The 15,882-nt window shown below is 34.6% G+C and overlaps 1 protein-coding gene across 1 annotated transcript in view; it reads right to left on the bottom strand.

Moving 5' to 3' along the window:
* Window positions 1-1,609: 1,609 nt before the first annotated feature.
* Window positions 1,610-15,882, bottom strand: part of VWA3A (von Willebrand factor A domain containing 3A) — a gene marked incomplete at its 3' end in the record, with an annotated part of 28,032 nt that continues 13,759 nt past the window's right edge. The window contains exons 17-32 of the mRNA XM_082772393.1: window positions 15,122-15,241; window positions 14,170-14,244; window positions 13,330-13,474; window positions 12,139-12,337; window positions 11,652-11,722; window positions 10,549-10,707; window positions 9,676-9,766; window positions 8,459-8,569; window positions 7,887-7,984; window positions 7,587-7,739; window positions 6,770-6,878; window positions 5,320-5,464; window positions 4,750-4,894; window positions 3,556-3,707; window positions 2,299-2,425; window positions 1,610-1,711 (exon numbers count right to left, since the gene is read on the bottom strand). Coding sequence (XP_082628519.1) covers window positions 1,610-1,711; window positions 2,299-2,425; window positions 3,556-3,707; window positions 4,750-4,894; window positions 5,320-5,464; window positions 6,770-6,878; window positions 7,587-7,739; window positions 7,887-7,984; window positions 8,459-8,569; window positions 9,676-9,766; window positions 10,549-10,707; window positions 11,652-11,722; window positions 12,139-12,337; window positions 13,330-13,474; window positions 14,170-14,244; window positions 15,122-15,241 — 2,002 coding nt within the window. The remainder of the gene's footprint in view (window positions 1,712-2,298; window positions 2,426-3,555; window positions 3,708-4,749; window positions 4,895-5,319; window positions 5,465-6,769; window positions 6,879-7,586; window positions 7,740-7,886; window positions 7,985-8,458; window positions 8,570-9,675; window positions 9,767-10,548; window positions 10,708-11,651; window positions 11,723-12,138; window positions 12,338-13,329; window positions 13,475-14,169; window positions 14,245-15,121; window positions 15,242-15,882) is intronic.

The raw sequence follows: 15,882 nt of genomic DNA, 5'->3' as shown, positions 1-15,882 counted from the left end.
AACTTTACAAAACGTTATCCTTCTATTGAAATACTTAAACTATATGTAAGATATGATCTATTGTGGTGACTGTTTACCTGAGCACTTTTTTTAAAGACAGAATTGTCCGTTCGGTTCATATTCCAATTTTCTAGTAATAACCTGTTTGAAAGAAAAAATAAAAAACAAATAATTACAGCAGCTTTTCATGAAGATACACAGTAGCTTTGTATGTCTGCTTAGCCATGTCCTTGTGTGACAGAAAATCTTTTTATTGTAGAGGCATAATGCATTTGAAAGCTCTTTAGAAATACTTTTGCTTGCTATTACTAACAAAGTGGTGCTTTCTGATTCTGAACTGGCAGTTAAGAAGCATTAATCATGAAGGAACGTAAGGATCAATAAAATTTAATTGCCCTTCCCTTTTTGTTTCTAGGCAGGTATCAAACCTAGCTCTAAATGACACTAGAAACAGCAGGGAATGGTGTGTCACCTGAGCCAATTCAGTCTACTGAGATACAGTTGGCATGCAGTGCTAACACAGTTATATTGCTCCAAGGAACTGACTTAGCTCATTTGGAGTCCACAGGGATACCTCTGCCTAACATCCCATTGTACTGTTATCTGTTACATTACTGTTAACAGAAAAAGGTAAAAGAAACTCCATGCTAAGGGAAGATAAGGAAGAGAAAACAAAGAAAAAACCTGAAGAGTGCTTGGCAGGACATACAGAGAGATAAGATAATTGAAAATTAGAGTAAAGAAGACACAGGACAAATTCTGGCATGTCCAAGACTTAAAGGGGAAAGGAAAAAGTTTGAGTCATATTATTTAGGAAAGCAGAAAAAAGACAGATTAGGAGGTGAGATCTTTGAGAGAACAACTTTGCAAATCCTTTGGTAATTCAGGACATGTAAGAGTGAAGAAGGTGGTTTAGGTAATCCTGCCAGGAAAAGGTTAGTGGAAACTTCACAGGTCTTTAGAAGCAAAGAGAAAAGGAAATGGATGGTAACTTGAAAAGTAGATGGGTTGAGATGGGATTATTTCAGAACAGAAGATGTTACATAATTTCATGCGACAACACAATTCTAGCAGACAGAGAATGGATGATGATGCAGTTAGAAAAGTTAGGGTAAGGTAGGATAGAAGGAGTCCATGCAGATTTCAGAAAATAAAAAATAATTTGTATTTCAGAATAAGAGGTCAGACTAAAGGAAGAGGTACTAAAAAGGATATTTTATTTTTTCATAATATATACAAAGAGAAATACAAAGATTTGGTAGGTGATAGAACTCAGCAAGGAGATGAACAACTTCATGTCATTTCCCTTTGACATAGGAGATGGAGGAACCACAACTGAGAAAAAAACAATAGCCTGTAAGTTTAACAAACTGTTACACCACTGCTCAGATCCTTTACTATGATGGTTGCTAATACTATAAGATTGCAAAACTAAATCTCTCTAAAGCAGACAATTCATTTGTATGTCCTTTCCGAAGCCTCAAAAAAAACTCTAAAACTGACAGTACAGGAAACAGCATTTCTTTTGCAAATAGCTGATACTGACAGTCAGATATTCTTGCCTCTACTTTGTGAATTAAAAATGTAATTATTGAGAGATTCTTGATACTCACCTCAAAGATTTTGCCTGCTTTAAAAAACTTCTAGCTTTTGCTACTTCTTCAGTAAGTTTCTTTAAATCATCTCCTTCAAAGTAAGGGAAAACTGGATCCTAAAAATAGAATTAAAATATTCTGCTTTATCATGCAACTACTTATTATTTTCAATGTCTACCAATTTAATTAATTGAGCTAAAGCTCTACACCTCCTTGTCCCTGTCTACTTGCAGAGTCCTTCGAATTACAAGTGGGAGGGGCAGAGCAACTCTGGATTCTCACTAATACTCTTTCCTACCGTGGCAATCACTAAGGCCTCTTAAGGTGTAGCATTAATGTGCTATGTAAGGATTTTACAGTGACAAATGAAACAGAAGATAGCGAGGATAAAAAGGCACAGTAAAAGCTAAAGCTAGCTTAAAAACAGCGTCCAGAGATAGGATGATTTTGCTTCTTTTTCAAAAACTAAATTGCATTATATACTTCTTTCAAAGGTTAGGCCACCTGGCCAAGGCAGCTTATAGACATACAAAACCAGATATTAGGATTTCTCCTTTTGGTTGCAATATAACATATCTTAAGCTGAGTCCTGTATTACTACTTCTAGTGATTTTTCTTTTTTAAAATGCAGTTTTACTACAGATGAAGATTAAGTTGGAGAGAAACAAAACCAAGCCTAACAAAACCAAACCACTTAACATACATCTTCATCATCAAACCCCTCCATCAACATTCGGTGTGCTGCTAGTTGGCCATCCGCATCTCCAAAACTGCAGTGGTAGCGCCCTCCTGTTTGGGACGCAAGCTTCTTCAGAAATTCATTAGCTTCTCTGTTAACAACAAAGCAGTAAGTGACTCATTAAAATTATTTCTCTGAAAGCAGCAACAATTAAAAAAAAAAAAAAACAAACAATTTCTAAGCATTCCTCAAAAAGTATGATAACTAAACAAGCAGTTTGGAGGACATGATTATATATTTTGGTATCATTTCTAATCTTCAAGAGCTAATGAAGAATATACTCTACCTAGTTATCATAACCTCCAAAGACAGGTTATTTTTGAACATGAGGTTTAGTGTAATAACAGAATCAAAAAAAAAAAAAGAAAACAGGTTGGCAAGGAAAAGGCAGCAATATTTCACACAGGGTAAGAAAGCCAAAAGCTGGGAGACTCCATAAGGGGAAGTAACATTTTTGCATGCCCCATAACTTGTTCTCTTGTCTAAGCCCCTATTGCTTGCCATTGTCCAACATGTCCAATGGCTAATACAGTTGCTATTGTATTCTTATTACAAGTATGCTAAATAACACACTTTTACTGCTGTGTCATTTTAGAGTCCTTTCTAGAGTCCTGAAGCACTAGCATTATAATAGTCTCAATTTAAGACCACAACGGCTGAGTTCTTTAAGACCTGCAACAACTGCTGCATTTTGAGGTGGTGGAATGTACCTTGTAGAAGTGGTCTGTTTGGCTGTCTGCTCCCTGCATCATACAGCCACCATGAAGGTGAATGTAGAAGAGCACACACTTCGTGGTATTGTTGCATGGTCTCCAATTCTGGACCATGCAAAGATCCCTCCAGAAGAGTAACCACCGATGTATTTTCAACCCAGACTCCATCATGGCTGGCACTAACACTTTCCCAGTGCTCCTTATTCCAGTTCAGCCTAGTCTATTATTTTTCTGCTGCAGACTAGGGATGCACATCACAACTCCATGTGTGTGAAGGCGGTTCTCTCAAGGACAAGCTGTGGGAGATACAGGCCATGTGGCAATTACCTGTGTCAGAACAGCTTGCCCAGTTCCCACCTGAATGAATGCCTAGCTCAAACCTGTTGTTCAGTGAACTGAGCATATGGCATGCCCTGAGAATGCAGCCCTCTGACAATAAATAAACTAATAATTTTCATGATAGTTTTGATCTTGTATCACATGATTGTTTTGATCAAGTATCACATACCTGTCCGCACAGCTAAATGAAATGGTGTGGATTTTAATATCTTGTTTCTTTCTCAACCTTTCAATTTCTTTCAAAATCAGACTGCAACTGGTATCTGGTTTTCCATCAGTCAATACATACAGTGCCTCTATGTCTTGGAAACTGAGAGCTTTCTGAAAAGCAGAAAACAAGCTAAAATAATTAGAACATTTATATGAAAAGTAATTCTTTAAAATGAAAACACTATTCCAATGATTTAAGACAGCTGTATATTTACCACTTCATTATGAAAGTTAGTATTGTCTTTTTCTTTTCACCAAATATGAGAGATCAAGGATATAACTTTGTAAAAATAAACAAGTAGATAATTTGTAGCATAAGGCACTTTAATCACAAAAGCAGGGCACCACCAAAAACTGACTCCTTTAAATAAGCTAAATAGCTTCAAGTAAATAGATTCAGTTAACTGTTGTGGGAGTAAAAGATGCTTAATGTCTGAAAATCAGGCTCACTCTAACCCGGCCATTTTATATTATGAAAACTTGCTGTGATAATTAGCTCAGTGGACATTTCTGCAATATAAACATGTCTTCTAATTCTACCGCACTTGATTTGCCAAGAATTCCAGAAAATTTATATGAAGATTCTGTAAAGGTATCTAGAACAAGAATCACTCATTTAGGGCACAATTTCTCTACTGATTTAAATTTAAAATCTCATGAAATTGCAAGTTCTTTCAGCCTCTGTTTTAAATTGTTATTACTAGTTAATTTCTACACCAAGAATTTTTATGGAAGAAAAGTTCCTTCACCTGTTACTGAAGTCCAAGAATCACACTCAATGCTCATTTGATTCTAACCACCATTGCTTCTTTAAAATTCATGTTTGGTTCATACCAAATATATCATAACCACAATTGTACATAACCATCATTTTGAGGAATTAGCTATTTTTTCTCTCCATGGCTCCTTAAATGCAAAGATTGATGAAACTATTGACATTTCCCTTTTTTCTAAACTCAGTATGAACAATGAATGTCGTATTTTTGAGTCTTGTGGGCAGGAACAGTGGCTTAATTCCAGATCCATTTGGTGTTTTGAATACAAGAAGTGTTGTATAGTATGTTTTACCTAAATGTTTTATAGTACATTATCAATCATATGATCAGCACAAGACACTCTTTCTTCTCCAGACTATAGTATATAATTTACTAACCTGTAAAGCCATAAGGATACATGTATTACCATGAGCGTGGAATTTGGACACCCACTGTACAGCATCATGACATGTTTTATCAGTTGCCTCTACAAGATATTCCCTCCAGCTCTCTGTATTTTCTGAAAATCTCAGCAGGTTAAACCTGAGGAGAAAAATGGCCAAAATATTTAAACCTAATCAATACCAATCAATATCAATCTCATTGGATAAGCTAGTTTTGAAACAGAAACAAAACCAAAAAACAAACAACCAAAAACAATCAAGAACCTATTATTGGAATAAGAAAGTGTCAGAAAGTTTAACTCATTCTGCATCAACAGAAAGTCAATTGGAATGCTAAACCCAAACGTTAAACAGCATCAGCCTATGGCAAACATGGCACAAATCTTAGAGCTGAGAATTCCAAGCTGCTTAAAATGAAAAACAAAAAAAAAATCATTTATGCCATGTGCATACTATGCACTAACATACTGTGTTTCAGTACTGTATTTTTAGTAATTACTAAATAATCTTATTACATAAGAATAAGTAGTGCAGGTTTCAGCCTGTATCAGTAGTCTATCATACCTGACTTCATTTTTTCTCAGCTGTTCCCAGATAAGGGATGCAAGTTCTTTTGTGATATGTGGCAAATATGGGTCCATGGAACCAGACGTATCAATTAAAACACAGACATTTGCTTCTAAAATGGTACCAAACAATCTTCGGCTTCCTGCACCAGATCATTCAAATGTCATGTCATTACATAAGCTTATTTTGTTGAACATTAAGATTTTATTGAGCATACAGTAAAACCTTCAGTCTTTAGGAGTTATTCTGGACACACCTCTACATAATAAATTCTAACCTGTGTGGAAACTAAGCAGTTCAAGGGTTAGTGATAGAAAAGTTTTCTGCTATTACAAATCTAGTACTATCAACCATTAATTACTAGCCAATTGTTACAACTTGCATTAAAAATGCGTAGCTCCTACTTTGCAACACAGAAAAAAACGAACTATTTCCTAACAAACATACTTATGAGCAACAGAGGGATCAAAATACTTTTCACCAGCAGCGATGCTAAACTTCTAAATATGGCGTGTTCTTAGTAAAAGAACCAAAAAAGCTATTTTTTGTATGTACATGATTGTGTTTCTTCTGTTGATGGAAAGCTTCTAACACTACAGACATCTACCTTGTATTCATGAACACAATGTGTAAAAATTAAAATTTTGCATCATAGCCATAATTATTTCACTGCAAGCTGGATGTATATCTACTGCATAGGTGTTGAATTCTCTTACAGTCTTATTTTATCATCATAAAAATACTTTTTAAAAACAGTTCAACAAAATAATAAGTTAATTATAACAACAAAACAGAACTTAAATTATTTTGATGATAAACTTACTTTTACCTTTACATTTCTTGTGCAATTACAGTGTACAGACCTTTTTTATGATGACTGTCATAAACTGCACTAAAGAACTTGCTAACTTTGGCCTACCCTGTGTTAGATACTTTGTCTTGCCCTGCTCCTAGTGTTGGATACTAAATGCCAAAGACTTCTAGTGCAAAGGAGTCAAGAGGAAATGATTTGCAATTACGACATTAAGTTATTAAACATGTATTAGAAGGTTAAATAATTAGCACCATCATTTAACCTACCACATTTGGGTTTGAGGTTAACAACTCATGTTAAAGGAGGCAGCTGGCATAACTCAAATCTATTGTTTAAAGCTGTGTGTCAAGCTCACACTTCATTAATATTTTGTCCACAAACAAAGGCTCACTGCTAAAATATATATTTTTTAAAGAAACAGAAAACTTAGTTTCCAGTGCATAGTTTGAAACTACAAGCAAACAAATGGAATTTTAGAATTATGCAGTTACAAATCACAGAATAGGCACAATAGCTCTTTGAACCTCATGTTTGAGATCCACATGTATTCAGAATTAACCTCACTGAAATAGTAGACAAGAAGATTTTATAAATGTTTAAATTCTGTTTTACAATAAAGATGCACAGCACTACCTGACAGAAGCCACTGTATTCTTTGTAGATAGCGTTGCAACACCTTCTCCATTTGTTCAGTGTAGATTTCCAGTTCTTTAGATTGAACCTGCAGATGTTTCACAACCCCCTGGAAAATTCAGTTTGTACAAAAGCATCTTACGTCAACAGGTATGAGCTCTGTGGCTATATATGCAGTATCAGCAACAGAAATCAGGGTGATTAGTTGTTTGCCTTTTTTTTTTTTTTTGTCTTTAACTCTATGAAATAGTGTAAGAAAATTTCTGTGGCTCTGTCACTACTAAATAACTGGTTTACCCAAATTAGGAAAGCCTAGTTCTAATCTCAGCCAGTTGCATCGAGCAACAAAATTATATAACATGGCTGGACAGGTGCTTATGTTGCATTCCTTCTGACATTTTTTGTAGATATAATAGACCAATAATACCCTGGACTTAACTTGCTATGTTTCTCTGGTAATTGCACAAACCAAACCAATCAATATCAATTAGTTTCCTAGTTTCCACTCTCATGATATTCCAAAGCCTTACGTACAAAGAAATTTTAAAATTATTATTCATGCTGGATGAGCAGAAGAGTTGCCATACATTCCAAAGATCCCATGTAGTTTGCATTTCAAATATACTAAATATTTCTGTGGTGAACAGAAAGCTAGAGAAAGTCTTCTATTAGCAAGGTGGTTTAGAACAGAAAATAATGGAGGAAAGTGGAAAACACACATTACATTCGCATTCCACAAACACTGATTATCATGTACTATCTTTAGCAAATATAAAACATTTCAGCAATGTAGGTATATGACATCTGCAAAACTTACATTGACTTCTACACTAGGGAAGATAGTGCAGTATTTTGCTGATACTTTCTTGTGCAGAGACTCCACAATTTTCTTTCGGTGAGTACAGCTTGGACCAAACATCAGTCTGGGCAACTCCAGTTTAAGTTTTTTAATACTGTACTTATTCAGCCACTTGTAAGAAAAACAAATGGAGCAATTGTTTTTTTGTAAATATTAAAACTGCTTAAATAACATGTTGTACATAATCACAATTAACACGTTCAAATAATTCATGTTAAGAATTCTAAAATGGCTATTTATTGATAAGGAACAAAATACCTCTTTGCTTGAACAGATTTCCTCTTTTTTTGGCAATGTAACAGAGGGAACACTCTTTCTTGTGCACATTGTCTTTGGATACTTTCGGTATACTGTACCTAGCAAGAAAATGAACAAAGTAGTATTGGGAACCTTAGGTTACCTCTTCATAGCCCTTCATACATGACTTCATAGCTTTTTTGAAGTTACATATTGGTAAAACAAAACAAAACAAACAGCCAAACAAAAAGACACCTACTATTTCACACACAGTTTTTCATTTTACAAAAATGGAAAGTTTCTATAAAAAAGTGACTTCTAAAGAAGCCATTTAGCTTTAAAAATTACCTTAAAAAGTAAAATCTTCTATTCACCTAACTCGTGGCATTTTTTCTTAAAACATCTTTGACCAGAAGATCTCAAAGTACTTTACAAAAAATGATTAAAACACTCACTACTATTTGATAAATGAAACTCAATTCCATTCACTATTTAAAGCTCACTGATCATATGTGACTTTGCATCCAAACTGTTTGATAATACAAAGACTGATAATAAAAAGGCTTCACCAATAATATCATGGTAACACATACCCACATTTCTTCCTTTATCAGTATAGAATACTGACACAGAACACTCTGTCTGTTTCCTTGATTTATGTTTTCTTTTATTCTCAGTCTGAGGCCATTTTTTTATTGTTTGTACTACAAATAAAAAAAATACAAATTCTCATTTAATTTAGCAAAGTGTAAAACTGACATGTAACCCAGTTCTTCAGTTCATAACTTCCTATTGCCACAATTATACATACTTAATTTTCTTAGATACTGGTCAAGAAAAATCCATATTATAGAACTAGTCATGCTCATTTCATACAAATGGAACCGTAATCTTTACAACATATAAATTAGCATCAGGAGGAATGTCACATGGTATAACCTGAAAAGATTAGGGGCTCAGAAGAAGTATAGTATGTATTAGAAAAGCCAGTCGTCGTTGCACACAGTAGCTCATATGCAAATATGAATCCAGATTTGTAAACACTGCTGTTTAGCAATGAATCAATAGATATCAAGGCCCAAATTTAGTGCAAAAATTAAAAACAAAACAAACAACAAGAAAAACACCTCTGCAGATGTTAACAAAGATGCAAAGAACAAAGAGTGGGAAAATTATAAAAATAGGGGAGGAAGGAATTGGACTTTAATTAACCAACAGTGACTGGAATAAATTTAAGAACTGTTCTATACACCAGTAGTAGCTGCAAGAGAGAGCACTGAGGATAACCTGATGTTTGTGTTGGAGTTTTCTTTCATTGCTGGATCATAAAGAGAGCAGCATATTAAGAACAATTGGCTACAACAATACTAACAGAAATATTACATATTGAACTAGTAACATAAATCTCTGAATTGTTGAGCCTTTGATAAGAATGGAGTGTGAATTCAAAACCAAGATAAGTGAGGTTTTAATTGTCTTCAAAGTTATGACAAAAGGGGGGCTCTACTTTCTGCCACACACACATTTCCTGCTACAGGATGAACATTCAATCAAAGAACCTGGAAATAGTTATGTATGTGGGCACTGTTCCTTCCTCTTCCAACCTATATGTAATCTAGATACATTACAACTAAAACTCATACAGAATTATTTCAAAAACAACTCCAATGTCTCCTGTCACTCTGACTACAGGTTAAAATTGCTAATGTTTCTAAAAGTTTAAAATAAAATCTCTCAATTCTAATTTAATACTTTCTTCTAAGCAAAACCCAAACAAACTAAAGACAAAAAGCTCCTAATCCATACAGACCTGGTGGAATTTCTGCTTTTGCACTAGTAGGACGCCATGCCAATACTCTTATGGAAGAAGATTTCTCTGCACTGTGGTTTTCTTTAATATACTACATAAGCATAGATAATAAAAAATAAAAAGTATTTCAACCATATCGTAATTACATAAATTATTAAAAACTGGAACTATCCTTCATAATTAATTCTAATTCTTGTTTCATTCTGTCTCTTCTGACTAGTCAGTAGTAATTTACACTCCCAAGTGGTAAGCACTGGCCAGATTTGTCCACTCTCTCAAAACAGATACATACATGTACATGTACGCTGTCAAAATTAATGAGGAAAGCATCAGCAAAGCCCAAGGGTCTCAGAAGTAGTATAACTCAATGGAAATAAGCACAGGGAGCAGGAAACAAATCCCAAATCCTATTTCTTGCTTTTTATTACCTCTCTGTGTGGCCAAAGACACGCTACTCAACTGCAGCTGTCTCATGTATACATGAATGGGATACCACAAAATTCAGTACTTCCTAGAAGGTCTTGCTAAATAAAAGTAACTTGGTAAAACACATTTCTGCTTTGCCTTTGCTTGTATTAAACACTAATTTTTTAAGGTCAGAGGAGGAATTATTTAGATAATTGTAGATACTACAGTATTGTTTAATTACTACAATTCTATTTAATTAGCAGGATTTATTAAGATGTACTTGTCTGTTTATGTAGCACCTTGAATGCAAATTAAAATGTAAATTCAGAGTAGCATCACTGTACTGTTTTCACTTCCTTCAAATTTTCAGCTTAAGCACTTCTTTCACAAAGACCACCATGAGCTGGGTAGAGTCATTAATTAAAACAGACAATCTTAAAAATAAGACTTTGAAGAATTTCAAACCATTCTAGCCAGGCTCAGAGCTGTGGGTTTTGGAGATAGCAGCTTCTGTGGCTTTCTTTTCTCTTTTGTCACAAGCATGCTTGAGCTTGCTTCTGGTACAAATGGGTTAGCAGACTGATTTCCTGAACGTTGCTTTAAGGATTCCACTAAGAATGCACACTGAAATGGAAGTTCACACTGTTCAGTAATTCATATACATGAAATTTAAGTAAATGACATTTCAAGGACAGACACCCTGTATTTATTATTTTTATAGTAAATAATACAAATAGAAAAAGTACTAATCTGGTAATGCTTAACGCCTCTAACTTCTTTGTACTGTGTTTGCTCAAACACACAGGAGGAAAAACCTCTGTGGTCTGAGCAAACATTCTAATAGAAAATGCAATGCTATATGCATCAAAACCAGAACAAATAGGAGGAAGATGAACCTAATACATTCAACTATTAAACTATAATATCAAATATGTCAAGATCCTATTAAGTATCCATTGACTTTTCTTTAAAAACAGAACCAAACAAAACAACAACAGATTTTTGTCTCAGACTTGCATTCAACAAATTGCTATGACCTCTGGACAGATAATCTCACTGTGTATACCTTTCTCATCACACTTTTATAAGAAACAGCTGTCATAATGCCAGTCTGGCTGCACCACCTCAGCAAATTTGTTGGATAACTTTAGAAAAAGTACATTTAATATTGAGAGAGGTTGTCTAGTTCTACACCTTTAGTACACTTTTGTGCCAATAACGCAATAACACTCCCTCTGCTGTGCTTTGTAGGAGTAAATGAACAATTAATTCTACTTGAGAAGAACTCATCATAGGGCTAGCCACAAAGATGAGAATTGCTTCAGTCGTAAACTCCTTGTATTTGCTAGGAAACCACAGACAGTCCAACATCATTCACTGCAGTGCTACTGTATAACTGCTTTCTACTCCATGTTTGCTCTACAGTGACAATTCTCACATTCTAGAGCATTCCTCCCCATCTTACAAGGGTTTTCATTTTGTCCAATCTTCTGCAATGACAGCTACACGAACACTGTGGATTTTTTTTCTGAAGAAAAACAGAATTTAAAAAGATATATAATTCATACCTTTTGGGAGTAGTTGTTTGCTTTTTCAATTTCAGACACAATAACAGTGATATCATCACTTTCAAAAATACCTGATAACCAAATATATGCTAATCAGCATTTTAAAATGTTATATATATAAAGTATACAACAATTTGTAGAACATGTCAAATATCAATGAAAAGAACCAGAAAGCCTTCTTTTCCAGTAGGTCCAGGCAGTTTGGACCTACTACATTAGTAAATACATTTTAATTGTATACCTTAAAATATCTAGCAGAAAATAGTGAATTTTAATAGAAAAAAACAAATTCCTGCATTAATGATGCATTATAATATTCTGCAAGACAGCTAAAAGCCTTAATCAAACTAAGACCTGTTTATATCTCAATACTACTGTAGTATTATCACATCCTAAAAACTAAACAACTTGTTTGGGGGAAAATACATTAACGTATATTATTTGCTTAATGAAAAAGAACTAAGTGCTGGCTTTCTTTTTCACATACCTGCTTCTCCAAACCAATGAAATCTCCCATTGGCTGCATGTACTATTTCTTTAAAAGCGATGGCAGTTTCAGTTGGGTTAGCATAGCGGGCTGGAATAATCCCACTGGAGTCAACATCTTCCATTACACTGAACAGACAGACATGAAGCTGCAAATCAAAACCTCTGCAAGCCTCAGCCATATAGGTACTGATTAAGTGCTGCAAAGCAAAAAAAAAAAAAAAAAAAAAAAATCAGTAGCAACCATGTACCTCAGATGAGCTTCCATCTATTCCACTGTTTTCTGAACTGATGAACAAACAGTGCCCAGCATGTGCAATTCAGTGCAGGAATACACCCTGAGTAGCTGAATGCATCCTTAAATCATGTATATACGCAAAAGCTAATGCTGTTATTACTAGTGACAACACCAACTGCACTGCTGCAGCCAAGAATTGAGTTGGGGTAGTTATAAGAATCAAAACCACAAGGTGATGGTCTTCAAGCTACCCATGCACTGTAGCAAAGAAGTAGGGATGGAAATTATTCATTTGGACTTTCTGTATGCATCTGTCATTCTCATGTTTTCTCCATAGGCTTTTAACAATTTCTTGTGTTTGCCCAGAATTTCCAGAAGTTTAGTAACAAAGGCAAGACAGGCAAGACACACATAGTTAAGCCAATTGGACTACTCTGAGTTCCGAAGTTCTAGGCAGTGCAAGTGGCTCAACAGCAACAGAGCACACACACTGTGAAAATACAACCAAACAGCTGACTATTGTTATTAAAAATAGAAGCTGTTTCTATATAGTGTACTATGAAATTTCACTGTAAAATTATCTGTGGCTTTTATACCATTTTATCATAAGGAAATGATATAATACAAAAATCTGAGTGGGCTTCTTCAAATTAAGAAATATGCAGTGAAATGATAGCCACAGCTGGAGTGAGACAAAGAGCTTAAAAACACTTCTAGAGTTTTCTGATTCACATACTATTAATAGTTACTACCTCCAACACATAAATAGTGACTGCAGAAAGAAGGGTCTGAGATACCAACATTTGTGCTGGCTTAGATAAGTAAAGAAGTATTCCACCAACAAGCTATAGTAAGTAGCCAAAAAAAAAAAAAAGAAAAAAAAAGATAAATACAGTTGAGATTAATTCTGATAGGAACTTTCAGAAGAGCTGTAAAACCTGTGATGATACTCACTGTTTCCTGATCAGGTATTCCAGTAGTCAAGAGGTAAAGTCCTTGTGATTTGTGTTTATCTTTATATTTGAAGTCTACTTCAACAGCTTGCCTGAGAGCACTCATGAAATTTCTACTCCCTCTGCATTGCAAGCTCAACACCCACCTAAGAATAAGTTTACAGTTCAAAGAATTAATCTAGAAAAGCTTTTGTTTCTGCATAAAGCAGTAAGAAAACTAAGAATCTTTACTAACACTGCTCTGGAGTCTGAAATTTTTGACAATGACATCCAGTAAAACCAGATTATACAAGGATCCAAATCACTTGTTCTAGTTTCTGTATTGCAACCATGACAAAGTAGTTTTTAAGATAAGATTCGAAGCACAGAGATGAAGACAAAATGTAAGAGAAGAACTGACAGGAATAAAAGAAAACCACAGATGTATAATGAAATCACTGAAGATATAATTCCACAGAGAAATGTGGGATTTGGTTCCAGTGTATGAGGGGAAAAACATGGTTTAAATTCCAGATCTCAACTGAATTTGAAATAGTTTTAAATTCTTCATGTAACCTGTGCATTTCTTAAAAACTTCTCTAGTCATGTACATACGTATTCTGGATACACATGAAATACAAAGTCACTAGGACATACTGAACTTTATGACACTGCTTTCACAACAAACCATCATAAACAATCACTGTAGAACAGTTCATGTCAAATTATTTTTGTGATATGGTAAACATGACAATTTTCTAAACTGTTTGCAATACCAATTAATTATGTTTCTCTGTTACATCTGTTTTATGATATCTATGTTCACTTAATTCAGAAGTATAAGAAAGTTATTTCATCCTACCTCCAAGCTTTTTGTAAGTTTTCTGGTTGAGAAGGAACTAGTTCCAGCTGCCAAGGCACAATGTCACTCCCAAATCTTTTACAGAAATATAATAGCAATTAATTTTCATAGAACAAAGAAAAGGATTGAATGAATTCTTAAAAAAAAAATAATAATGGTTTGGGTTATTAAGAGGTAAAATTTTCTGTTTCAAATCATTTAGTTATTCCAATTTATCCATCACTCAGGGGTTGTCAGAATTTCAAAGCAGCAGGCCAGATTGCATTTTTCTTTCTTGAACAGGATGCTAATGAGCTAGTAAAAGTTCAGAAGAAGACAGAAAGGCTTGCAATTAAAAAAAAAAAAAAAAAAGAACACCCACAAAACCAAACACCCCCAATACCCCAAACCAGTAACACTGAGACGCTGCCTTCATGACTCTGCTCTCCTCTCCTACCAAATTTGGAACTCCACGAGTTGTTGTCTCTTTTTTACCTGTTATTCAGGAACCTGCCCAGCTGCTGTTCAGCAGTTGTGCCATATATTTCTCACTACCAACATGAGTATGGATTTTTAGTACTATTAAACAGTAAAGAAGTGTTGGAGTTACTGTAAAATTTAAAGGGCACTCTCAGTAATCCTGAGACACTTCCAAAACCCTCATCCAGTAAAAGTTTCTGCCATGTGAATTGATACTGTTGTTATGAACAAAATAACAGAAAGAGAATTTGATTCAATCAGTTTCCGTGCCCCCCCACCCCCCGCAAATGATTTTTAATTACTAATTTGGTCTCTGTACATCTGGTCCATAAATCTATTCAATAAAGTTATATCAGTGTTCTTCTCGCAATTACCTCATCATAAAATCTGAAATACTACCAGTAATCTAAAACATGCCCATTAGTAATGAGTCTATCAGCATCCTTCTTTCATTGCAAAGTATTTTAAAAGATAGTCTTAAGTAGCTGCTTACGCTATAATATTGAAGTAATCCTTATCTGACATTTGTTCCTCAAGTAAAAGTCGCAAATAATGTTGGATATGGATGATGTACATAGAGTTTGTCGCTGATATATCAACAAGTATAACCACCCTGTGTAAGAAACATGTTATTTGTCAAAAGAACTTAATTACATTTTTTAAATCTTCACTGCACTCTTTAGCTCACCAAGAAAAGCATCTTCTAGCTATGTATAAAAATAAAGATGATCTATGTAAGAAAAAATAACCTGCAGAACATCAGGTGAGTTTTTTTTTAAAAAACAATAACAAAAAAATCTGCCTTCCTTAAGCTGTACAGTAATCAGGATACTGGCACATGTAGTGCTATATTGGCTGTTGAACCCTGAACAACTCCTCTTTCTTCTCTGTAATTGAATATCCAGAACATGGCTGAAACATGTGGGTGTTATCCAACAAGAAGAGTTGTTGGATAGTTCATTTTTCTTTCTCCAACCATCATTCAACAAACATATAATATCATTCCAAAGATAAATGGAATGTTTTCTCCCAGTAATTCCATGATAGACAGGCTGCTCAGGTATCGACTGATTGATGTTATCTGGTACACGTTACCTATTTTGAAGAAAAGTGTTAATGATGATCACCTTCAGTATGGTCACATATGAGATTGTGCTTGTAAACACAATGCAGGATGGTCAGTGTTAACAGACAGGAGATACCTTTGGAGCAGTGGTTATGAAAAGAATCACAGATGTGATAGACAGTCAATGG

The sequence above is a fragment of the Aythya marila genome (genome assembly GCF_965140915.1).
Source record: "Aythya marila genome assembly, chromosome: 15".
NCBI lineage: Eukaryota > Metazoa > Chordata > Aves > Anseriformes > Anatidae > Aythya > Aythya marila.
The sequence above is the reverse complement of the archived record's forward strand: the minus strand, read 5'-3'. Positions and strand labels throughout refer to the sequence as shown.